Here is a 25,814-nt window from a genome sequence, read left to right on the forward strand (position 1 = left end):
ACCAGCCCTCAACAGATTCCAGAATTCCAAAATAGTTATATCAGATTCTGCTAGTGCAATTGTCTATGTGGGGAGACAGATTCCTGGGGCATCTTACTCTGCCAGCTTCCCAGAATCCTCTACCTCACTTATTTTTATAGTTATTCAGTCAAATAAAGAAGCGGTTTTGGCTATGTTTTAGCCTTGAGCTCAGCTTTGACTGCATTCTACAGGTTTTGATAATGCAGTGTCTTCTATTTTTTTGCTATTCAATTATGACTTTATTATCCTGTACCAGATAATGTGGTATGTACTATTTGTACTATTTTCGCTTTGGTACATTTGAGGGGTCTTTTTAGATTTAAAATATGGTCAACTTTTGGTAATAGGTCAAAACACATTAAAAAAACCAATCCATGAGTACATTCTGATACCAAAAACGGAGATAGAAGAGGAAGGAGGAAAAGGAAAAGCCCTTCTTTACAGAACACTGGCTGTTAGACATAGAGGGGTTCCCAGCTCTGCTCCCGGGATTACCCCTGGTGGGGGGGGGGGGGGCGGGGGAGGAGGGCCATCTGGAGCGGTGACTTGGACATTAGTTGGGGACAGGGGTATGTGGAATCACGTCGTCTCCTCCCACAGGGTTCCTTGATCATGCCCTCCGACCCCCTCCACTTCCAGGCGTGAAACTCCTTGAAGGAGAGCCTGGGTACCTGCCCTACATACACATGGGGTCTGAGGGAAGGAAAAGCAGGAGCTTCAAGTGCCCGCAGTTCTGCGGAGGAGCCGGCGGCCTGGGCCGGGCCCCAGCCAGCCCGCAAAAGCCCCACTTCCGGGAGCTGGGGGCTCACATGCGCTCAGTGCGCCCAGGGTTGCCCGGACCCCACCGAGCACTGTCCCCTCTGAGCGCACAGTCCCCTCCAGGTCCAGCGCCGGCGGCCGCGCGCGCCTCCGCCTCCCGGCCGTCCGGGGACGCGCGCCAGGCAGCTCCGGGCGGGGCCGGCGGAGGCGCGCGGCCTCCGGAAGCGACTTTCCCGGAAGGTAGGGAGGCCTCGGGGGGCGGCCTCGGCGATGGCGGCTGGGCGGCCGGAGCCCTCTCCCTAGCCTGCGGAGCCGCGCCGCTACACGATGGCCTCGCTCGGGCCAGCCGCTACGGGCGAGCAGGTCCCCGGTTCTGAGGCGGAGCCGGGCGCCACGGGACCGCCGCCGCCGCCGCCGCCGCCGCCGCCCTCCTCCCTGGGGCCTCTGCTCCCCCTGCAGCGCGAGCCGCTGTACAACTGGCAGGCGACCAAGGCGTCGCTGAAGGAGCGCTTCGCCTTCCTCTTCAACTCGGAGCTGCTGAGCGATGTGCGCTTCGTGCTGGGCAAGGGCCGCGGCGCCGGCGCCGCCGCCGCCGCCGGGGGTCCGCAGCGCATCCCGGCCCACCGCTTCGTGCTGGCGGCCGGCAGCGCCGTCTTCGACGCCATGTTCAACGGCGGTATGGCCACCACGTCGGCCGAGATCGAGCTGCCCGACGTGGAGCCCGCCGCCTTCCTGGCGCTACTGAGGTGAGCGGCGGGCTTCCGAGCCCGGCCTGCCCCGACTCCCCGCTGACCTTGGGCGAGGCTCTCCGTACCCTCCCTGGGCCTCAGTTTCCTCCCGAGCCAGTGATGCTCGCGAAGGTCGAAAGGTCGAAATCGGAATCTGTCAGCCGGGACGGCTGTCCGCCGGTGGTTCGCGTAAATGTTAGTGTCCACGTCCTCTTAGCGTGCGTTTTGCGGTTGAGAGGCACTTTCACGTTCCAGGAGCGGCTTGCCGCCCAGGCTTGGGAATTAGAGAAGTGGTGAGGAAAGAGTACGGGTCAGGTTGTCCCAGTTGCCTATTTGCAACGTTTTATGTCTTTGTTGGCGGAGAGGGATAGTTGGAAAGTATTGTAGGACCGATGACACCCCTCTCTCTCTTTTTTTCTTTTAAATTCTGACGCCTTCTTCTTTAGTGTTAGTTGTCAAAATCCAACAAGTAAGCTTGGCTTTCCCTACCTTGCGTTTCTGAAGACAAGGTCGCACAATTGCTTAAAAACGAATCTCCCCATCGGTATTAGAGTTTGCTTTTTGATTATCGGGGGATAGAAGATTGACTTCTGATTAATTTTGTTTAACGGAAGGGAGCTAATAGTTTGGCATTACTAGCTTTTATTCGCAGAAGTCCATTTAGGAAGGAATCGTTTTCTACAATTTTACAAATTGGACTGAGGCCCAAAGAAGTCAAGTTAACTTGACGAGGTAACAGTGCCAACTCATACCAGAGATGATGTGTGTTTCATTATATCAAGATAGTTTTAGCTGCCTGAGTAGAATGTGTCATTAAAATAGCAGTCTTGGGTGGTACTGGGACAAAAACAGGTCAGTGGAACCGATAAATACTCCACAAAGGCTCACAGCTCAAACAGGAAGATCAATAGGAATACAAAGTTAGCACAAGTATAAAAGAAATACTAAGATCCATTTAATAAATAGATTGAAGAACAGAATAGATAATTTAGGGAAATAAAAAAACTAATTAAGATAATTAAGAATGACTGTTTAACCTCATTAGTAATTAAAGAAGTGCAAGTTAAAAATGAAGTACTTTTCCTCTTCTATCAAACCCTCCAATTTCTTTTTTTAGCTAACATCTGAGGAGCCCTCTGTGACAGAGGTGGTGGTAGAACAGTTTGGCACTGTAGACGGTTTTCCCCGCGGGTAGGGAGTATTCAAGCACTGAAACAGTGTTCCACACAAAAATATTTAAGGCAGGATTATTTATAATAGTGAGAAAGTAGTCAAGCAGAGAGAATGGTTAGATAAACAATGACAGGCCCATTTGATGGAATGAAGTGCAGCTACTAAGTATATTTATGAAGGCTGAGTAATAACATTCATGTGGAAAATATGTTTAATAAGTAGCAATTGAAACTGTGCTAGGATTAAAAACTGGGAAAAGAAACAGCAAAAATACCTAGAGGTAAGGATAGAAGGAAACATACAAAAATGCTAACCAGATGTTGGAATGGTAATATGATGTTGACTTATTTATTTTCTCTTTGTTTCTCTTATTTTTTGTAATTTAGTACAAGGGGAAAAAGCAGCTCAAAAGTTAGGCTCTAGGTCATTTTGGTTTTGTTTTGAAGTTGACCAGGAGGATCATTTATAGCTCATTTACATTTTCTAAACTGGAAGAACTTTAAAATGACCTGTTGGTCCACCTGCATGGCAATCACTTGGAGTACTGTTAAATTCATAGATCTCTTCCTCCCTCCTTAAAATATTGTAATGTTTCGAGGTGAGACCTTGGGAGTGTATTTACTCTCCCTAAATACTGATACTAGCTAAGTTTGAGAGCCACTGACCTAAAACTATTGTTGGGTAGCTTTTTCCTTTAAAAAATACTGAGAATGTAGAGGGAAAACGCTGACTTCATATTTTCCCTGAAGCTGTTAATCAGTCAAACCTTTCCCATCAATAGAAAATAAGTGAATTATTTTTGAGTCCTTTAAAGTTTTGCATTTTTCAGTGTAGTCATGGCATTTATCCTTCTTCAGTTTCTAGTCATTGTTCTATTTTGAAAGTGGTATCTGTACCAATTTTTTAAACTTAGGTTATTGGCCGCTGTGAAACATAGATGCTGTGCTTAATATAGCAACACAGATGCTGTGCCTGTTATTGTGTGACAAAAAGGTGTCTCATAGCACTTGCTGAGGTGGAAAAGCAGGTTAGCTTGTACATATTTTTATTATCTTTTCAACTTGAACTGGTTAACATTATTTAAAGGCTTTTGATTTAATCTGCCAGAGCTTTAAGTAATGTCCTTCAGTTGTTCATTTGAGAAATACTGCCTCCCTTGTACCAGTCACTGTTTTAGATGTTGGATACACCAGGAACAAGAGAAGGTCCCTGCCCTCATAGAGCTTACAATCAAGTAAGGAGAAACAAAGATATAACATCAGGTACTGATAAATGTTTTAAGGAATAGATCAAGCCATGAGGGAAGGAAAAATATGTTTAAGGCCCTAAATTTCTCCTGTGGGAGGAACTGCAAGAGTAAACCAGTGTGATTTGAGCAGATAGAATAAGGGGGAAAGTGATGGAAGATGAGCTCACAAAGATAGGCTGGACTGGATCATGCAGGGCCGCAGAGCCTGTGGAAGGACGTGGATTTCCTCTGATGTGTGGCGGGAGGCCTTTGGAGGGTTCTGAACAGGGGTGTGATATGACCTGATATACATTTAAAATCTCATTCTGGCAGTTGTTTGGAGGTTTGACTGTAGAAGGAGTAACATGGGCAGCAGGGCTTTTGCAGTCGTCCAGGCAAGAGCTGATGGTGGTTTATACCGGGGTGATAGTGATGGATGTGATGAGAAGTGGTCAAATTCTGGGTGTATTTTGAAGGTGGAACTAAGATTTCCAAGACACCCAAGAAGGAGTATGAGTATACAGTTAGAAATTTGAAACTGGAGTTTAGGGAAGAACTTCCTGTGAATGTAAATTTGCAAGTTAGGAGTAAATGGTATTTAAACCATGAGATTACCTAGGGAGGGAATGTAGATTGTGAAAAGAAAGAGGTACAGTGGTGAACTCTGGGATCCTCCAACATGTAGAGATGTAGCAGAGGAGGAGGAACATAAAATGAGACTGAGACAGCTGTCAGTGGAATTAGAAGGGACAGCAAGGAGCATGTTGTCCTGAAAGTTAAGTTAAGGAAAGTGTTCAGATAAAGAGAGAGTTGTTGACTCTGTTAAATGCAGCTGAGAGTTGAATAAAATGAGGCCACCGAATGGATTATTGGTTTTAACAAAATGGAGGCTGTTGATAACCGTCGCAACAGTGATTTCAACAAAAGGATTTGAGTAGATTGGGAAGAAAATACGAGGTGAGGAGTTGGAGACAGCTGGCATAAATGATCCCCTGAAGGAGTTGTGTTGCAAAGAGGAACAGAGAAATGGAGTGGTGGCCGGAAGGAGACACGGGGTAACTGTTCCTCAAGGGTTTATTTTCAGTTGCCTTCCTTTCTCCCATTAACCCATGGCACTGCATGCTCCCACAGCCATATTGCCAAACTTCTACTAGCCTGAACCCAGTTTCCAGCTGGACATTCACAAATGAATGTCTAGTACCCATGCAGATGGACATGTCAACAATAAAAATATCTGACACTTAATGAGTGCTTGACATATGCCACCTACCATTCCTAAGCACCTTGTGTGAAGTCACTCAATGTTTCAGAAGTCTTTGAGGCAGGCACACTTATTATACCCTGTATCAGTCAGTTTTTGCCACAGTAATGCTATAAAGCACCTCAAAACTCAGGGGTTTAAAAAATAATCATTTATTCTTCCTTTGAATATTGTTGTTCTGTGGGTCTGTTGGGGATTGACCCACCTGTAGTTTGGTTCCAGTCTGCTACACCTGTTTCTCATCCTGTTTGGACCAATCTTGAAGGTGGTTCTCCTCTTAATTTTTTTTTGTTTTTTTGGCATTGCTTTGAACAGACCATTGCCTTTAGACTTAAGCTCTCTCCATTATTCACACTGTTAACAAAGTTATCTCTCTAATATCCAGATATTATCACAATTCCTCTGAATCTTTTAATGACTTCTTTTTGTCTGTAGGATGCAGTTTGAACATTTTAGCAGGTGTACACAAGACCTTTATAATTTGATGTCTATTCCCCTTCCTCTCCATTTACTCAATGCCCCATTTCTAACAATGGCCTTTTTCTTATTTTAATGGCTGCCTTCTAAAGCCTCTTTGCCTTTGTGCTTAGTCTTTCCGCCTGGATTTCCACACTTATTTACTACCCTTCAGATATACTTCAGGCCTTATCTCGTCTATAAAACACCACTAATTCCACCCCCAGCAGATTTACAATCTGCCTGTAAATCTGTCTAATCTCTTATAGGAAGTTTCGTATCTATTACAGTAGAACACACCATGCCCAACGCTTAGCGGCTTAAGCATGGTTTTATTGTCTTTCACAGTTGTGTGGGAGGTTCTTGTAGCATAGTCTTCAGGTCTCTCATGTAGTCTTAGACTGATAGCAGTTGTGGCTGGAGTCACGGTGGGGATTTGATTTGGATTCTAGGATGGCTGAGCCCGTTTCTCTCTCTGTAGGGCTTCTGCCGCTGTTCAGCAAGGTAGCTTGACTTTTTATAGCAGCAGCTTAGGGCTCCTGAAAGCACAAAAGCAGGAGCTTCCAGCCATCCTCAAATTTAAGGCCCCAGACTGACTAGTGCCACTTCTGCCACATTCTGTTGGTTAAAGGGAGTTAAACAGGACCAGCCTAAATTCATTATGGGACAAATCTGTATAAGGGCACGGATAATAGAAGGCTTGACTTGTTGGGGCTATCTTTAGAGATTAGTTATCAGGCTGTGCCTAATGTATAGATATGTTATAATTATGATATTACTTGTTAATTATTACCAAACTATAAGCTTTTTATGGGCAGAGCTACCTTACCCATATTTATATTTCAAGGACCTATCTCAGTGTCTATTATTATGTAGTCCCTCAATAAATGTTTTTCAGTAAAATAAGTGAATCAGTCAAGTACTGATCAATTCCTTGTATATGACCTTGTGGTTTTCTAATTTAAAATGACATTTTCACCTTAGTCTTTTAATTTTTTAAATTAAATTAAATGTAACCTAAGTTTTATCTTTTGGAAAGCCACTAATCTTTGGGGATAAAATAAATAGTTTGATGACCTGTAATTATTTCTGTCTGCTCTTATCCTTAGAGGTAGTGCATCAGAGCTGAATGTTCACTTTAAAATACAAAGTATTGTGGTAATGTTATGTTTAATTTTTAATTGTGTTTTGTAAACATTGGCTTATACAGTTTTTTTTTATTATAGCAATTTTAGTAATTAAATATAACGTAGAGAAAGCATGCAAATAATATATGAACCAAGATGATTTTTGGATTTTTAAGTAGCCTTTTTCTTAATAGAAATGAAAACAGTTTCCCTATCAGTGTTAGATGGCAACCTGTGCTGAATTGTCTAGTCAGCTAACACCTATTCAGTAAGCTTAGCCAGGTGCCCATACTGTGCCTAGCGCTGCAGGAAGGATGTAGGAAAAAATACAAGAAACACAGAGTTCCCTTTCTTATTGTTTATAGTCTAGTATTTATTTATAACTTGCATTGGTCCAGAAAGAATCTTACAAGAAACACAAGGGTAAGAAATAAAACAGAGCTAAGATGAGGCTAATACAAAAATGCATGCTGTAGGTACTCTGCAAAGTTAATTTTGATCATTTTTGCCACTAATGCCTGGCTACTCAGTATAAAAATTTACAGTGTTTGTTAGATTAAAAACAAACCAACCTCTTAGAAGATACACAACTGTATCTGATAAGATCAATTTTAAAAAATTCCTGATGTAGTCCCCTCATAACGAAGGCGTTACTAGATGAATGGTATCCTCAGTCTACAACTTTAGATACAAATATGGATGTTTCTGAAAAATACTCCTTGTTACAAGACAAAGATGAATTACCGAAGTATAATTTAAAAAAAGCAATTTGAATAGGGTTGTGGTCCCAACACAATTATTTTGTTCATGGAATGTTCTTCCCACCCTCTTTTCATCTTTTAGATCTCAAGTAGAAATTCTTCTAGGAATCTTTTCCAGATTTCCCATATCCCCAAGTTTATACATTGTTACAAAACTATGTACTTCAACTTTGTGGAACTGGTTTCATTAAGTTTGAATCTACTCAAACACAAAGGCAAGTGGTAATACAGGCCCCACATTTCTGCTCTGTATTTTATAACTTCAGTAAATTTTGCCTGAAAAAAAAATTGACAGAGGTAAAGGCTTCTTCCTGTCTTGCCCTTAAAACAAAAACTTCATAGGTTTCTATTTAAGAAGGGAACTGAGTTAGAGTTAGCTTTCTCTCTCTCTCTCTCTCTCTCTCTCTCTCTCTCTCTCTCGGTTTAAAGTGACTATAAAGAAATAAAAGAGAATAAGTCCATTAGAGTGAAGAGGGAAAAGGGGAGGGGTTGGAAGCCAATGTAGAAAAGGGACAGAGCAGTTTGGGAGTGTGTTGGTGGAAATGGAGTGGATGAGTCTGGAGCCCAGAATCTGAGCATGAAGAACTACAGTGGAGGCAGGAGCTGTCTTTCCTGGCTGAACCCCAGCACAGTTCTAGGTTGAGAGTTGGCAGAGAGGAGGGTGAAAATGAGAAGTTAGGGCTAAAATATGGGCATTAATTTCAGGCCTGCTTATAGACCATCCCTTCAACCAGCTCTTGTATGCTAAGTCCTGGTGACAACTGGCAGGCTCCTCTTAAAATAAACTGGACCAACCACTTGGGGAGAACTAGGATGCTGGCTTGGCTTAGGGACTCCAGGGTAATGGCATTGGGGGGGGGGGGGTCTAGCCTCAGGGCTGCTTTCCTACTCTGATGTAAGGTGCCAGTCAACTTCCCTTCCACATGCACAGATCCCAGCCAATCTTACCATTTTGGAGAAGGTTTTAGCTGGAAAATAGACCTCCTTACACAACAGCAAAGAAAACAGTACCAGCTACCAGAATACTGAACTGGAGATATTCATTAATCTTTTGACATAAAAGGAAAATCAGGATATGAATAACAAAGACCAAGAACAGCTGATCCTCAAGGAACTAGGTAATTCAAGGAACAGAAAGGAACTTTTGAAACTTGGAGACTTGGGAACATTTTTGCATCCACAAAACTGAGACATGATGCTGTGGAAGGAAAAAAAGGAACACTCAAGAAAGAAACAAGAATTCTTAGAAATTTAAACATGTGATTGCTAGGGAGAAAAATAGAAGGGCTAGAAGACAGTGGCAAGGAAATCTGAAATACAGAGGAAAATAGCAGAGATAAAAAATGAAGCAATGTAAAAATAAATAGCTAACATTTACTGAGGCTAAGTATTTGTCAGGCATTATTTAAAACACTTTATGTAATTTGATTGATATTAATCCTCACCAGAGTGTTATGAAGTAGATACTGTTATTCATATCTCTTTTCAGAGAGGAACACAATGATAATAGCTTGTCTAAAAATCACATAGCTAGCAAGTGATGAAACAGGCTCAGACCCAAGTCATCTCTTCCTGAGTCCATGCAAATTAAAACAGCCGTCACCTGGCTGGCCCCATAGTCTAGCTCTGGAAGCAGTCAGAAGCCCAGAAACGATGTGTTATGGAGCTCATATGTTTCATCAGCCTCTGTTTCCCCATCTTTAAAATGCAGGTAACAACACCTACCTTCCTTGTGAGAGGATTAAATAAATCGGCGTGTCACATAGTAGACACTCAACAAATGTTAATTTTCTCTCTTTATTCATCCCCCTACCCCTGACTATAAGGGGCTGTGCCTTCAGTGGTATTTTTAATTCTCTGTACTCATCCCCAAGTGGCATATAACATTGAGTATTATGAGGGTGATACAGATGGCTGGCTTGAGGAGGTTTTGAAAAAAATGTTTGAAAACAGTGTAATCTTGAAAATCAGCAACCTTCACTTTTGACCTGAGACAGGGGAGTATGAGAGTGAATAGCCTCTACTGGAGGTAGTTGTAAAGATGGTGATTTATTAGAGGAATGCTAGCATTTGGTTAGGGTGGGAAGTTAGGGGGTGTAACAGGGTAGGGTTTCATCTTGGGTAGTGATTATGGCCACAGGAATAAAAGAAGAAATTGAAAAGTAGAGAGTAGGGACATGAAATAGAATTTACTTTCCGCACTCATTTCACTGTATAGAGTGTTCTGAAAGATATTAAAGGGTTTTCTTAAATGGGTTCTTCTTATTTTATGAGTTGGGTGTTGGGGATATAAGTGTAATAAGTGTTCTAAATCTTTAGTACTGCTGAAATGAAATGCTTGTTCCTAACACCTCATTTCTCCAGCACCTTCAGCTATTCTGAGTATAGCTGAGAACAGGGCAGTAAGCACAAGCGTCTCTGAGGAGCCTCAAAGGGGGCCAAAAGTGGATATGCAGCAGCTTTAGTGTAGTTCGACAGGAACTGCCTGGGCCTTCTCTGAGAATCTTACGCTGTATCTGCACTTCTAGGAAGCTGGTTTATCTGGTGACCTAGCAGTCAGAAGCAGCCAGCTGGAGGGGAGGCAGTATTGGTTTGATAGTATTTTGAGAGAAAATTGGACCTAAATACCCAGAAGCACATAGCAATGTGGCATCATTTAAGATACTATTAAATTGTTTGATTCCTCCAGAGCCCCAGTACTCTAGTCCTTGGTCATGATGCTGATTCTAGGATAATAATGAAAGGTTAAAAGATGCCCAGGAAAAGAAGACACCATTATCAGGAAATAAATGAATGTTTTGACGTTTAGAGATATGAACTTCAGCCATCTGTAGATTTGCTTAAGTGAACATCCTTTGATGAAGGAGAGATCAGTGAACCGCTGTCATCCTAAGCTGCTATGGAGTGCTGAAAGACCTCTAAAAATTTGGCTTAGAGACTTGAAGACCTCATGATCTTCACTTAACTTCAATTTCCTCTATAAACAGAGAGACTTCCTACCTCTCAGGGTTGAGTATGAATAAAATGAGATGATGTAAGTGCAAATGCCCTGTAGTCCTGCAAAGTCTGATACACACTTCAGGTTATTTTTCACTTTGTTCATTATCTTTTAAAATACTCCTCAGGGGTTTAACTCTGATGGATTGCTTATCTAAAACACTACTGACCATCTCTGAAATTTCCAATTGCTTCCCAGATTTCTGTATTCAGATGAAGTTCAAATTGGCCCAGAAACAGTTATGACTACTCTTTACACTGCTAAGAAATATGCAGTCCCAGCCTTGGAAGCACATTGTGTGGAATTTCTCACTAAACATCTCAGGGCGGATAATGCCTTTATGTTACTGACTCAGGTAAGTAAATGTAGCTACGGTATGTATTAATTTAGCTTCAAAAATTGGGTAAAGGTATATGTGAATATTTAATGTTTCCTGGAGAATTAGTCCTGGATCATTATTTTAAAGCATATGAAATCTTATAGTATCATTCAGGGAAATACATCAGATTCATATGATTTTAGAATAGAAAAGCAAATTAGAATTAATATATTGTATAGGTAAAGAAACTGAAGCCTTGTAGAAGTAGGGTGTTATGACTCAAAGTTACGTAGCTATTTACAGTTGGGGTTGAGATTAGGATTCCATGTCGTTCCTGCTATGATTGAGAGCATGAAGTTTTTTGAACATTTTTGTTCTCAATTTTTGTTGGATCCAAAATAAAGATTGAGTATTTCAAATCCAGACAAGTTATAAGATTTACTTTTTCTTCTCTCTGTAGGCTTGCTGACCCACTTCTGGAGGAGTTAGAATTTAAGAATATTCTTTCTCTGACATTTAAAAAAGTTTTCACTGAGTATAGTATACATACAGAAAAGTGCACATATCCTAAGTGTACAGTCTGATGAATCTTTACAGACTGAACACATATATGGAACCATTAACCAGTTCTTAACATAAACTATTTAGCATTTGCTAAATGCCTGTAATCTGAGCTTCATACTTAAGATATTAATACATTATTGTTTTTCTTTTTAGACAATGTTGTGATACCCTTTTACAGATTGTTTTAAAAATCCTAAACTAGTCTGTAACCACGTTTTAGGGGTTGAATTGTGTCCCCCAAAATTTATGTGTTGAAATTCTAGTCCCCAGTACCTCAGAATGTGACTTTATTTGGAGATACAGTCTTTATAGTGGCAAGGAAGTTAAAATGAGGGCTAAAAAGTCTAAGCTGATAATGTATAATCACTATTGAGTATTAGTAGTGTAAATAATCATGGGTGTCCCTTAGCTTAACCTTCCTTTTCCAAATGAAAGATCTAAAACCTGGGCTGGTTAACTACCTGCCCAAAGTCTCAACAGGCTAAGTGGGGCCGGAGCTCAGAGCTCGTGTTTCCCTGTTCTGCATCCATTCTGTCATACCGAAAATGACTGATGGCACCTTTTTTTTCTTCTAATCTTCGGTCATCAAGTATTTATAGTTCTAGGAGAAAGAACATGCTGATGTCATCTCTTGGACATAATCAAAGAACTTCATGTCTATATATATTGTATACCAGACACCAAGCTAGTCCCTTTGTATATATTGTCACATTTACTCCTCATTACAGCTGTGGTGTTGTTTACTATTATTATTCCCATTTTAAAGATGAAATGAGAGCTTAAAGAGGTAAATATCATATATAACATTAGACAGCAAGTGGTAGAAGTAAGGTCTCAACCTTAAACCAGTAGGATATAGTGATATTGATGATAATAATAGCAAAATGTATTAGGTGATTATTGTGTGTCAGGCACCATTCTAAGTACTCCGTATGCATTAATTCACATTGCATTTAATATTCACAGTAACTTTAGGAGATGTAGGTGGTCTAGGTAAAAATTTTATTAGCCCCATTTACTAGATAAGGAAATTGAAGCACACAAAGGTAAAATAACTTGACCAAGATTATATAACTAGTAAGTGTTATCTCCCTGCATTTTTCCTCTTTTGAATTTGTGATGAAAATCTAATAAGGAAGTTGATAGTCATTAAGATTCTTTATTGTCTAATGAGTTTTATTGTGTGTAGAGAGGATCACTTAACTACTTTTATTTTAAAAAATTCAGTCATAAAATTCAGAAACCAATCAATTAAACCTTGACAATTAAAACACACATTCTAGTTCAGTTGGCTGAGATGGGTCCTGAGAATCTGCATTTCTAACAGGCTTTCAGATGGTGTTGGTACTTCTGGACCACACTTTGAGTAGCAAGGGTTAACAGATGTCACTGGGGAAGAAAGGAACTTTTCAGTGCATTGTTGATCTGAGAACTCAACATTACTCCAAATTTTTCGTTGGTGGGGTCGTGTGAATTAGCCCACAGATTGTCATGTGAACTTCTTCCTGCCAAGTGAGTCATTTGAACTGAACATGTTCATTTACTTGAGAGGACCTATGCCAGCTTCCCTCTAAAAACAAAGGGCCAGTATACTGTACCAGCATAGATTACCCAGGGAGAAACACTTTCTATGAAGTGATACAATCATAAAAATAGTGCTATTTTATCAGGTAATGCCTACTCAAACTAAATTTTGAGAAAATTTAGTTTACTCTTAAGTAGCAGCAGTAGATACTGGAAAGGAAACATGTCTGAGTGACTAACCCTCAAGTTGTTTAAGGGTCAGCTATATATTCTTTTGCTCAGATATACTGTGCCTGCTTTTGCCTATCATTAAAGTTTGTGGGATTCATTCATATTGTTGTGTGTAGTTGTAGATTGTTCATTCTCATTATTGTTTAATATTCCATCCTGTGAATTTATTTATTTGCTCTTCTGTTGTCAGGCCTAGTTTTTGCTTGGGTTCCCTGAGCTTTCATGCTCTGAAATTCTTGTACTTCATTCTCTTCCCCCAAATCAAAACAGGAAATGGAAAAAAAAATCTGCTCTGTTTGTACTTGTATGCTTAGCAATTGATGTTTTCAGTTCAGTGAAAAGATTGTAAGACTTGAATTTAAGTACTAGCTTTGGAGTATAACGAGGTAGATGATATTAGGCAAGTCAGTACACTTCTCTGACCTCTATTTCCTCATCTGGAAAATGGGATCATGTCTGCCTTATCTAACCTAGAGGGTTCAGGATCAAAATAAGTAATGTATAAGAAATTAGGCATTGCATACGTATGTGTATGAAAATAAAAATAACAGGGTTGTTAATGATAATATGACAGCAGGACATTGGTGCTGTTAGCTTTTACTTCTGATTGTGGAATGAAACGTTTTGAGAATATATAGAATTATAATTGTATTTTGAGTAGGTGTTTTTACATAATTAGCAATTACAACTGTTTGCAGTATTAGCTTTTAATATGTACAGTCTGAAGGTAAAATAACTATGAAAATAAAATAACTGTCTTTTTATGTGTTTAGGCTCGATTATTTGATGAACCTCAGCTTGCTAGTCTTTGTCTAGACACAATAGACAAAAGCACAATGGATGCAATAAGTGCAGAAGGGTTTACTGATATTGATATAGGTAAGTTCACTGTGAATTAAAATGTTCTTTTAAGTACAGTAATGCCTTACTAGTCAGCCTTGTTGGTGGAAAACTGTTTTTAAGTTAGTGGTTTTTTTCCAAATGATTTAAGTCTGTCTCTTTAAGGGTGTTGCTTTCTTTATTTTGCTGAAATATTCTAAAAAGTCTTAACTACCACATTGCCTTTTAAAAGATGTCAAAGCAAGTACTCATTGAATGCTCACCACATGCATGGCATTATACTAGGGTCCTACAAGAAATACAAGATGTGATTTTTCTTAAGGCACCTATCATCTAATTGGACAATCAGGGAACAAATATGTGAAAATTAAGATTTAAGATATTAATAGAAAAGATGACGTACGGCAAAATGTGACTTTCATCTTCTCTGAACTAGATACATAAAAAATAATTACTATGAAAACCAAAACATGGAGAAAGCGCCTCAAATTGGAGTCGTGTTAGGAAAATCTTGACACAGGAGGTTCTGACATGGGCCTTAAAGAATGGGTAATATTTGGATGACGAGGAGGGGAGGGTGTTAGAGGCAAGTTGAACCACATTCAAACTCCTTACAAAACTTAGAAGATCCTGTGTGATCAGGCCTTGTATGTAGAGGACTGGAGGTACAAGGCAGGTTAAAGCCAGGTGTGGAGGACCGTGTAATGACAGGCTAGGGAGTTTTGAGTTGTGTTTGAAGAGCAGAGAGAGCTGACCCAGGCCTACGACTTTAAATATCATCATCGTGGTGAGCCTAAAATACATATCTTTAACCTTATCTTCTTCTGGGCTCCAAATTTATATATGCAGCTATTTACTTGACATCTTCATTTGGAGATTTTATAGACATTTCCAACAACACAACTAAAAAAGCCATTGATTACCCTCCATCCTCATCAAATCTTTTCTGTTCCTTTCCAGTTTTTTTCATTCTTCCTTAATGGCACCACCATACACAACCAAAAACCTAGGAGCTCTGTTTTTTTTTTAATTGGTATATAGTTGATTAACAGTGTTTCAGGTATACAGCAGTGTGTATCTGCTAATCCCAAATTCCTAGTTTATTCCCCACCTTCCCCCTTTGGTACCATAAGTTTGTTTCCTATGTCTGAGTCTGTTTCTGTTTTGTAAATAAGTTCATTTGTGTCATTTTTTTAGATTCCACATTGAAGTGATATCATATGATAAATTGTCTGACTTCACTTAGTATGATAATCTTTAGGTCCCTCCATGTTGCTGCAGATGGCAATATTTCATTCTTTTTTGTGGCTTCCCACTGCAGTTAAAATTCAAACTCCTTACAAAACTTAGAAGATCCTACGTGATCAGGCCTTGTATTAATCGGGGTAGGCTAGGCTTGGCTGTGGTAACAAATAGACCCCAAAATGCAGACTCAACACATTTGCACAAATAAACCCCAAAATGCATACCAGCTCCAACACAATAGAATTTTATTTCACACTCACACAACAGTCCAAGGCAGTGTTCTTAGCCCGTGAGTAGCTCTCTTCCACCTTTTTGGTCTGCTGTTCCCTATGGCCTAGTTATCATCTGTATCTTGCTTGCAGACAGGAAAAAGCACAGGCAGAGAAAACATCCACATCTTAAAAGCTTTGGCCTTGAAATGGCACCCTCATTTTGGCTCTTACTTCATTGGACAGAATTCAGGCACACGATCCCACCTAATTTCAGGGGAGGCTAGGAGATGCAGACTACTCACATCCCAGAAAGAAGAGAAAACAATTTTTGTAAGGAGCTGATGGTTACTACCTATCTGTCTACATATGACCTTGTCCCCTGCCATTCTCCCCCTCATTCACTGTGTTCCATATATACTGGCCACGGTTATTCCAATTTTTTTGAGTCTTTGCATTTGCTATTTCCGCTGATTGGAATCCTTTTCCCCACGAATTTTCGTATGGCTATCTCCTTTTAATTACTCAGATCTCAGGTTAAACGAGTCACAAGACAGGCTATCTCACATATACTTAATAGTAGATACCCCATTCCCCTAAACAATCCCTGTTCCATTAACTCTGATTTATTTTTCTCATAATATGTAGCACTCTCTGAAATTCTTATCTTGGTATTTGTCTATGTACATGTATGTTGTCTACCTTCCCCTTCTAGATGGTAAATTCCCTCACTGCAGGGACTTTGTTTTGTTTACCACCATATCTTCAGCATGGAAAACAGTTGAACATAGTATGTGTTCAGTTAATACTTGTTGAGCAGCTAGAGCGACTGGCTGTGTCTAGAATGTTGCTTTTCCTTCCCACCTTGGCTAGATCTTACTCATTCTTAATGTCTTGGCTCAAATTATACCTCTGCAGTGACTCCTTTAAGAGTTGATACCCTGCCCTCCTCCGTGACATTTAATATATTCCTCTGTTACAATAACATCCCTTGCTTTGTTTGCCTGTTAATTTTATGTTACCTTGGGAAGGATTTATACTCATCTTGCATTATCCTGAAGGCAGGGACTAGATTGGGTTCCTCTCCAGCATCTGCACATCCTGTGCTGTTGAATTTTTGTTGGATTACTGGATGTTTGAGAGCCCTAAGCACTGCGCATGCTGGTAATGAAGCATTGCTTAATCCTAACTTCCTTTCCTTTAAGGGGCTGTCAAGTGCTCCATTTGTACTTCTGTCTACTCTCACTTGAAATAATACTGCCTGTATCTGGGTGACTCACTTCAAGTTGTTTCTTAAATAGCCCCTACGTTAGGCATGCTGTTGGATCCTGGGAATCTTGAAGTAGGTACCTTGCACAGGATAAAAACCCTATAAATATTTGTTGATTTGATTTGACTCACAGTGGTTTATAGCAAAATCCAGCATTGTATTATGTTTATGAAACATCTTACGTGTTTTATGATCTTTATGACTGGCAGCTGTAATTTCTTACTATAACACATCTGTCAATAGAAAATCTATGTCTTTCCACCAGTCTAGTTTGTCTCAAATGTACTTGTTAAAAATTGAGAATGAAAAGTGAAGTCTAGAAGCTGATAGAAAGAAGGACCTGGCTTCAGGAGCTTTTTTAATAGCTCTTTTAGATTCTGAGGATGCTGCTGCTTCTCTGGCATTTGAATATGTGCTCCAGAGGGATGTGCGTGCTGTTTTTCTGGTAGAGAAATACTGTTTCTCTGTTGTAGCTTTGTTGCCAGAGGAAGAAGATAATGTCACGTTGGTAGAACAAAATGAATTTACATTATGCCAAGGGCAGTATAATGTACATATTTCTATGTTTATCTTTACTGAAGTTATTAGCATACAAGGTGGATATGTGTCACTTCAAAGTCGTCTGTTTTTCTATTAAATGATTAAATATGGTCATTGCATATTCCTAATCCTACAAGTATTGAGGTATATTGACTTACATTCATTTACCTTTGAAAAGATTTCCTGGAACCTTAGTTTATACTCATCTGCTCAGCTGTAAGAGAAGTAAAAAATGCTTGATTAAAAAATATTTAACCTCTTCATTTTTAACACGTTTTTGAGCTCCTGTGTTCTGGGGACTGTGATATCTTTGCTAAAATGATAGCTATGTTTGTTATTAAACAAATATTTTGTTTCTAGTATGAATGTGTAGATCGTTGCACAATTGAATTTTATTTTTAATAAATTTTTCTTAGATGTCTATCTCTGGTGATTTAATTATATTTTAATGTTTGCAGTGATTTCTTCCATATATTAAGTATGGCATCCTCATTTTTATTTAAATTTACCTTAAAGTATAACTGTTACATATTTCATAATAGTGCCTATTTTATTGGGGTTCTTTAGAAAGTAGGGTTCCCTGTAAGTAATTTTTTCATACATCTAGAACAATTTATTTTGGCCATTTGAGAAATTGATCTAAAAATACATATTTTACTTTACCTGCCCTTGTTAAATAGTACATATTGACTATAATTTAGGATTCTTGTGATTATTGGTGCTATTATGAGTATCAGTTATTGTACACTGAAGCCCTCAGGTCTCTGAAGTTGTTTTTTTTTTAAATCTCTTTCTCTTGGTATAAAAGACTCGAATGCAGTGCTTTTCAAGTACTTGTGTTTACTTTTCACAAATTTCCTCTCTTCTTAGTCCCTGTTAGATTGCAGCTTATCATTTCATTTTAGTATGTTGGCCTCTAAAGCCCTACTGAACTTACTGCTTCTGGTCTACTGTAGCTTAAAAATAATTCAGCCTATTTTAATTTGCCTGTGATAAGAGGAAAAGGATTCTGAGTGAGGGCCTGAGTTATGGTCATGACATTTATACTTAGATGTCAGATAAGGCTTTCAAACTTAATATGTCCAAAATTAAATGTTAGCTCTCCCCTCTCACCCCCCTCCCCCCATCCCAGACCCTGCTTCTGCATGGTCTTTCTCATCTCAGTTGGTGCCACAGCCACTCCTCCATTGCTTAGACTACATACCTGGGCATTATCCTTGACTCAAGCTCTCCATCACCTCCTATATCTAATCTGTTAGGAAATCTTGAGTCTTCTTTCAGAATATATCTTGAATCTGATCATTTTTCACCACTTCCTCCTAGTTCAGGCCACCATCACCTCTGACCTGGATCAGTGCAGGAGCTTCCTAGCTGATCTTGTTCCCACTCTTGCCTCCATTACCATCTCTTCTTAACTCCACTGCCAGTGTAGTTCTTTTAGAACATAAAATGTCACAGCTCAGAACCCTCCAGGGGTTCCCCTTTTCGCTCAAAAGCCAAATGATCTGCAGAGTGCTACATGATTGCACCCCGCTTGCCCCCCATGCTTTGGGCCTCATCACCTACTACTTTTCCCTCTTGCTCACTCCACTTCAACAACTTTGGCCTCCTGGCTGTTCCTCGAGTACTCCAGGCACGCTTTCATAAGAGCCTTCACGCTGGCCAGTCCGGGGGTGCTCTCTTTCAAGGTGTCTGTTTGACTTACTAACCCCACCTGCCTCGACCTCCTTCATGTCTTAGCTCAAATGAGGCCTGTCTAGACCATCCTGTTTTAAACTGCACTTCTTATTCCTCTTACTCTGCTATTTCTCCCTACATTTATTATCTAACGTATTATAACTTACTTAGGTTTGTTTAATCTGGTTCCCGCATTAGAATGTAAACTCCACAAAGGCAAGGAATTTTTAACTTTTTGTTCAATGATGTATCCTCGGTGTCTAGAATAGTGCCTGGCACATTGTGAGTACTTAATAAGAAATATTTGCTGAATGAATGAATGAATTGTAGTCTGTAGACTTTATGAATTTGTCCATTACTGACTAGGAGCCTTTTTCTCTGACTTACTATTATTGTTCTGGATATTTGGATTTGCTTGATAAATGGCATGAATATATAAGGAGATACTGTATCCGAGCTTCCATGTATGGTTAAGTAATAAGTTGAATGTTAACCTCATAGTAAATTCTTAAAGAAAACTTTGCAGTTTAATTTCTTTAATTCATAAATATTTTTATGTATAGAGTCTATAGTTTTAAGTACCCAACCTATTTTTTATTGAGATTTGAAAATTTAATACAAGCATGTTTGTCAGTGTTGTTTTATTAAAGAGCAAAATATTCCTAATTTGATTTACTTTTGTATTTTACCTGTAGACACTCTCTGTGCAGTTCTAGAAAGAGACACTCTTAGTATTAGAGAAAGTCGACTTTTTGGAGCTGTTGTACGATGGGCAGAAGCAGAATGTCAAAGACAACAATTGCCTGTGACTTTTGGAAACAAACAGAAAGTTCTAGGGAAAGCACTGTCTTTGATCCGGTTCCCACTGATGACCATTGAGGAGTTTGCAGCAGGTAAGGGTATAACTTGTCCAAAATCTATCTGAAATGATTTTAATGTGCAGTCAGTTTCCATGTGCAAGAGAGAGGGAAAGAAGCTATTTAGGTATGTGCGTTTGTATAATTTTATTTAATTCTCCTGATAGCCCTTCACAATAATATTATAGGTTACATATTACTATGCATTTTAAAGTAATATATATTTTATATTTTTTAAAATACTCTATATAGTATTATTATATAAAAATTGTATGATATTTCACAAGTTTAAGGACTGAACTTGAGAGGGGTTACGTGCCTTATCCAGGGTTATATTGACAGATCTTTCTGATTCTTAGGGTTGATGCATCTGATTTAAAATCAAACAAACCTGGTTCTTAGTTCTGTGATCAGTTCTTGCTATCCATATCAACACTGAGTATTATCTGCTTTTAATTCATGGCCAGATTGATTTAAAAGGAAAAAAAATCTCATAATTGTTTAAAGTTATATTTCTTTATGTTTATTGGCCATTTGTATTTTTTTCTTAGCATTCATGACTTTTGTTCTATTGGAGTATTCAGACTTTTCATACTGATTTGTTACGTATGTACCAATAGTCTTCCAAATAGTTTTTGCTGGTCAGAATCAATGTTTAATTTTTCTTTTTCTAACTTTTAAAATTAAAGTATAACATCTGCATAGTGAAGAAAACAAATACAGTGAATACACCTATTTAACCACACGTCAGTTTACAGTATATTACCATACCCCACAAGTCTCTGTCGGCCCCTCCTAGTCATTAATCTCCCTCCCAAAGGTGACTACTTTCTGGTTTCTATAAATGAGTTTTGTCTGTCTTTGAACTTAATATAAAGGAAATCATATATATAGCATGTATTCTTTTGTGTGTGGCTTCTTTCTCTTAACATCATGTCTGTTAGATTCATCTGTGTGGTTGTGTGGCAGTAGCTCATTCTTTTTCATTGCTGTATAATCTGTTGTATGGATGTGCCATGATTTATTTATCCATTTGACTGTTGTTGGACATTTGGGTTGTTTCTGTCTGTTGCCATTCTTGTACCTGTTACTTGGTGTATATGTGTGAACATTTCTGTTGAGTAGGTAGGAGTGGAATTGCAAAGTCAGAGTGTACATGTGTTCAGCATTGGTAGATCCTACCACACAGTTGCCCAAAGTGATTGTTAACAGTTCACTCAGCTGCCTAAGTAAGAGAATTAAGAGCTCATTCTAGTTGCCCCACATCCTCGTCGTTTTTATATATATACATATATATACATACATATATATATATATATATATGTATTATTTATCCTGACAAAAGATTTGTGTCCAGAATATATTAAAAATACATACAATGTGTAATATCACTAATATCTGTCTATGGATTGTCTTTTTGTTATCTTAATGCTGTGTTTTGATAAATAGAAGATCTTAATTTTAATGAGTTGATTTATCAGTCTTTTCCTTTAAGGTGAAGGCTTTTTATGTCTTTAAGAAATTTTGCCTGCGTCAAGGTTGTGAAGATACTCTGTTAGGTTTTCTTCTGGGAATTCTGTTGTTTTACATTTAACTTTTCTGTCTGTAATCCAGTTATACTTTTGTTTTCTGTGGTGTTTTTTCACACATGTGGATGGTATGAGGTAGAGGTCAAGGTTCATTTTTTTCCATATAGCTGTATATTAAAAACTATCCTTGTCCCCATACACTGTAGTGCTAAATAATTTTGTTGTAAATCAGGTGACTGCATATGAGTGAATCTATTTCTGGAATGTTTATTCTGATCTACTGTTACATTTGTTTATCCTTGAACCAGTTCTGTGGAATTATCATTTCTGTAATTTTATACTGAATCTTGAAATCTGGTAATGAAAGTCCTCTAACTTTGTTCTTCTTCTGGATTTATCTTGGCCATTCTTGGTCTTTTGTATTTTCATATAAATAAATGTTTTAATCAGCTTATCAGTTTCCACCAAAAAAAAAAAAAAAAAGTCATGGGATTCTTACTGGAATTGCATTGATCCATAGACTGGTGTGGACATATCACCCTGACTGCGCCCAATCTAGTCTCATAGACTGGGGTGGAGATAATTGACATTTTTATAATATTGAGTCTTCCAATCCATGAATATTGATTTAAGACTTAAAATTTCTCTTAGTAACATTTTGAGTTTTCTGGTAGAGGTCTTGTATATTTTTTTGGTAGGTATATTCCTTATGTATTTTATTTTTTAAATATGATTGCAAATGATTGTTTTTTTTAATTTCCATGTCCTAATTGGTTGTTTGCCAGTATACAGAAATACAGCTGATTTTCCTGTATTGACCTTGTGTCTAGTGACCTTGCATCTAATGGCCTTGCTAGATTCATGAATTCTAATAATTTATTTGTAGATCATTGTGCATAGTCTACATGTACAATCATGCTATCTGCAAACAATAATAATTCTATTTATTTCTAATCCTTAGACATTTCTTTTTCTTGCCTTGTTATATGGCCTAGACCCTCCAGCATGTTAGTAAATAGAGGTACTGATAGTGAACATCTTTGTCTTATTCCAGTCTTGGCAGAAAACTTTCAGTATTTCCCCATAGAGTCTGCTTGCTGTAAATTTTTTTGTAGATACCCTTTATTGGATTAAGGAAGTTTTTTTCCTTTAATAATCTGCTAAGAGTTTTATTGTGAATTTTATCAAATGTTTCTCTTCTTTTGAGATAATGACGCAGTTGTCCCCTTAACTCTTTTAATATAGTGAACTGCATTGATTGATTTTCCAAATTAAACCAATTTTGGATTCCTTACATAAACTAGACTTGGTTGTCATGTATTATCCTTTTGTATATTACTAGATCCAATTTGCTAAATTTAAAAAATATTTTTAGAACTACTTCAGGAGAGAAATTAGTCTATAATTTTCCTTTCTTGTAATGAAATTGTCAGATTTTGATTATCAAGTTTATGCTGGGCTCATACAAAAATTAGGAATATTTCTTTTTTCTATATTCAAGAGTTTATATTAAATTGGTGCTGTTTTTCCTTAGGTGTTTAGGGGAATTCATCAGTGAAACTATCTGGACCTAGCATTTTCTTTGTGGAAAGTTTTTAATTAGAGATTTAATTTCTTAAGTATGACATTTCATATTTTTCTACTTCTTTTTGTGAGTTTCATCTAGACTTTTAATTTGTTAACATGAATTTCATGATATGCTTTTATTATTTCTGTGTTTGTGAAATCTAAATTATGTCTCCTTTTTCATTTCTGATAATGGTATATTGTGCCTCTGATCAGCCTTACCTAGGAGTTTACCCATTTTATTAATTTCTACAGAGAACTAACTTCTGGCTTTATTAATTTACTCTAGTGTGTATATGTTTTCCATTTCATTGATTTCTGATTTTTTTTTTATTATCTTCTTCCTTTAATTTTAATTTGCTGGGGGTTATTTATTTAGACATTGTGACTTTTTGAGATAAATGCTCAGAACAGCAATTTTCACATGTATTCTTTTTTGTGTATGCATTCAAGTCTGTAGTTTTTCCTCTAAGCATTTCTTTTTTCTCCAAAAGTTTTTGATATGTTGTATTTTCATTATCATTCAATAAAAAATATTTTCTAATTTTCATGGTAATTTTTTTTTCTGGATCCATAGGCTGTAAGTATGTAGCTTAATTTTCAAATATTTGGGGATTTTTCTCTCCAGCATTAAGAGAGAAATTTCTGTTTAACTCTTTAGTCTCTTAGTAGTTCCTTCCTGCTTAGTTTCTTGGTCTCATAGTTTTCTCTAAAATGTTGATAATGTTTCTCTATTAAGTATTCTCTTCTGCATTGCTGGCTGCCTTGGTAGCTTTGAATTACAATTTTTGTCTCCTTCATCAAGTGAGGACTACCACAATTTCTAGGTTGCCAGTTTCTGTTTGGCATTTATGCCCTGTGAAGCAAATCAGCGGATATCCCAAGGGGGAAGATGGTGACAAATACACAGCTTCATCTCAGTACATTTCCCTTCTCAAGCATTGACTGCCTCAGTTGTTCTTCACCCATTTGTGTACCATTTCACCTGTAGCTGTTTTCTGGCATAGGCTATTCCATCCTACAGACTTATTAATTCTTCTATGTCATCAGATAATGTTTCTCCTCTTGCTGTCATGCAGGTTCTTTTCTGTATGCATGTTATCTCTCAGTTGTATTTTTCAAAAATTTTTTTAGGAAGAGTTCCCTTTATGTTGTCTGTTTTGCTGTTGAGTGTGTTTTCTTTGCTTTTTTTTTTTTTTTCTGTCTAGAGATTAGGAAATAAATTTTATATTTACTTTTTTCCCCTTCAGTTTTCTTAATTCTCCATTTCATAATAAAGCAGTATTTATTGACCTTTCCTGTTTAAGACAAGAATGTTAGCATGGCGTTTCATCCTTTCAACCTTTCCAGACCACTTTGTGGTAACTCATTATACACCCACACAATATATTGTAATAATACAACTATATTAGACTTAATTCTAGGTTGTTTTGGTTTTAGTGCTCATCACCAGTTCTTTTATGACACACCTTCTTGAATCCTTTATTTTGATTCACTCATTTATTATATTTGCTGTGGTGATGAACTGTGATCAGTGATCTTTGCTGTTACTACTGTAATTATTATGGGCCCCACAAACTGCATCATATAAGACAGCAAACTTAGTTGATAAATGTTGTGTGTGTTCTGACTGCTCCACCTACCACCTACCCGCCATCTCTCTCCCTTTCCTTGGGCCTCCCTATTCCCTGAGGCACAATAGTGAAGTTATGCCAATTAATAACCCTACAATGGCCTCTAAGTTTTCAAGTGAAAGCGTCTTATATCTCTCACTTTAAATCGAAAGCAGGAAATGATTAAGCTTAGTTAGTGAGGAAGGCATGTTGAAAGCCAGGATAGGCCAAAGCTAAGCCTCTTGCACCGAACAGTTAGCCAAGTTGGGAATGCAAAAGAAAAGTTCTTGAAGGAAATGAAAACTGTTACTCCAGTGAACACACAAATGATAAGAAAGTGAAACAGCCTTATTGCTGACATGGAGAAAGTTTGAGTGGTCTGGACAGAAGATTAAACCAGTCACATTCCCTAAAGCCAAAGCCCAATCCAGAGCAAGGCCTGTAATTCTCTTTAAGTCTATAAAGGCTGAGAGAGGTGAGGAAGCTACAGAAGAAAAGTTGGAAGCCAGCAGAGGCTGGTTCAGGAGGTTTTAGGAAAGAAGCCGTCTTCATAACGTACAAGTGCAAGGTGAAGCAGCAAGTGCTGATGTAGAAGGTGCAGCAAGGTTGCCACAAACCTTTCGTTTGTTAAAAATGTAGTATCTGCGAAGCATGGTAAGGCAAGGTGTATTTGTAGTCTTGAATTACTGCATTATTTTATTTCTTATTGTTGGTTCTTCAGGGACACTAGTTACCTGTTTGTTGGGCTCTGCTTTTTATCATCCATTTTAGTCACCTTAAACATTTGAATTCTTTCGTCCTCTTGTCAGTCTGAGAAAGTTATATGAGTTTTCACCCCCATCTCTCTTTTGATCTTACGCAATTCCAGGTCTGTTTTTGGGGGGGTTTTTTGTTTTGGCTAAAATGCATGTTTTAACTTTGTAATTGTATTTTTTTCTCCTTTACAATCTTCCCTTATGCAGAGATTGCAAATGAACTGTGGGGCCAGGTCTGGCAGGTTGATATATTTTATGTGATACTTTTAAATTTTTAATTTTTTAAAACTTAGGGTGTTTTACATTAAAGTCTGATTTATAGCTTCCTAAACCAAATTGCTAGTGTTTTGAAATCTCTTATTTAGATTGTTTTTACCAGCCTTGGAAGGGATCTCGTGGCATCTTTTTATGAGGAGTAGCATTCCTCATGTTTATTCCTGGATAAATTTAAGCTGTTTGGAATTTTCTCTTCTCAGAAACAGTGAATAAGGAAACTATAACATATGCTTCTTCCACAGCTCTTCCAGTCTTAGCTCCTGCCTTCTGCTAATTTCTGAATCCCA

General features: G+C 38.2%; 1 protein-coding gene across 1 annotated transcript in view; it reads left to right on the top strand.

Annotated features, from left to right (window-relative positions):
- Positions 1 to 994: 994 nt before the first annotated feature.
- Positions 995 to 25,814, top strand: part of BTBD1 (BTB domain containing 1) — a 37,109-nt gene continuing 12,289 nt past the window's right edge. Inside the window, exons 1-4 of the mRNA XM_006192622.3 lie at positions 995 to 1,526; positions 10,711 to 10,867; positions 13,924 to 14,029; positions 19,627 to 19,824. Of these exons, the coding sequence (XP_006192684.2) occupies positions 1,108 to 1,526; positions 10,711 to 10,867; positions 13,924 to 14,029; positions 19,627 to 19,824 (880 nt within the window). The 5' untranslated portion in view covers positions 995 to 1,107. The remainder of the gene's footprint in view (positions 1,527 to 10,710; positions 10,868 to 13,923; positions 14,030 to 19,626; positions 19,825 to 25,814) is intronic.

This window comes from Camelus ferus, chromosome 27, assembly GCF_009834535.1.
Source record: "Camelus ferus isolate YT-003-E chromosome 27, BCGSAC_Cfer_1.0, whole genome shotgun sequence".
Classification (NCBI taxonomy): domain Eukaryota; kingdom Metazoa; phylum Chordata; class Mammalia; order Artiodactyla; family Camelidae; genus Camelus; species Camelus ferus.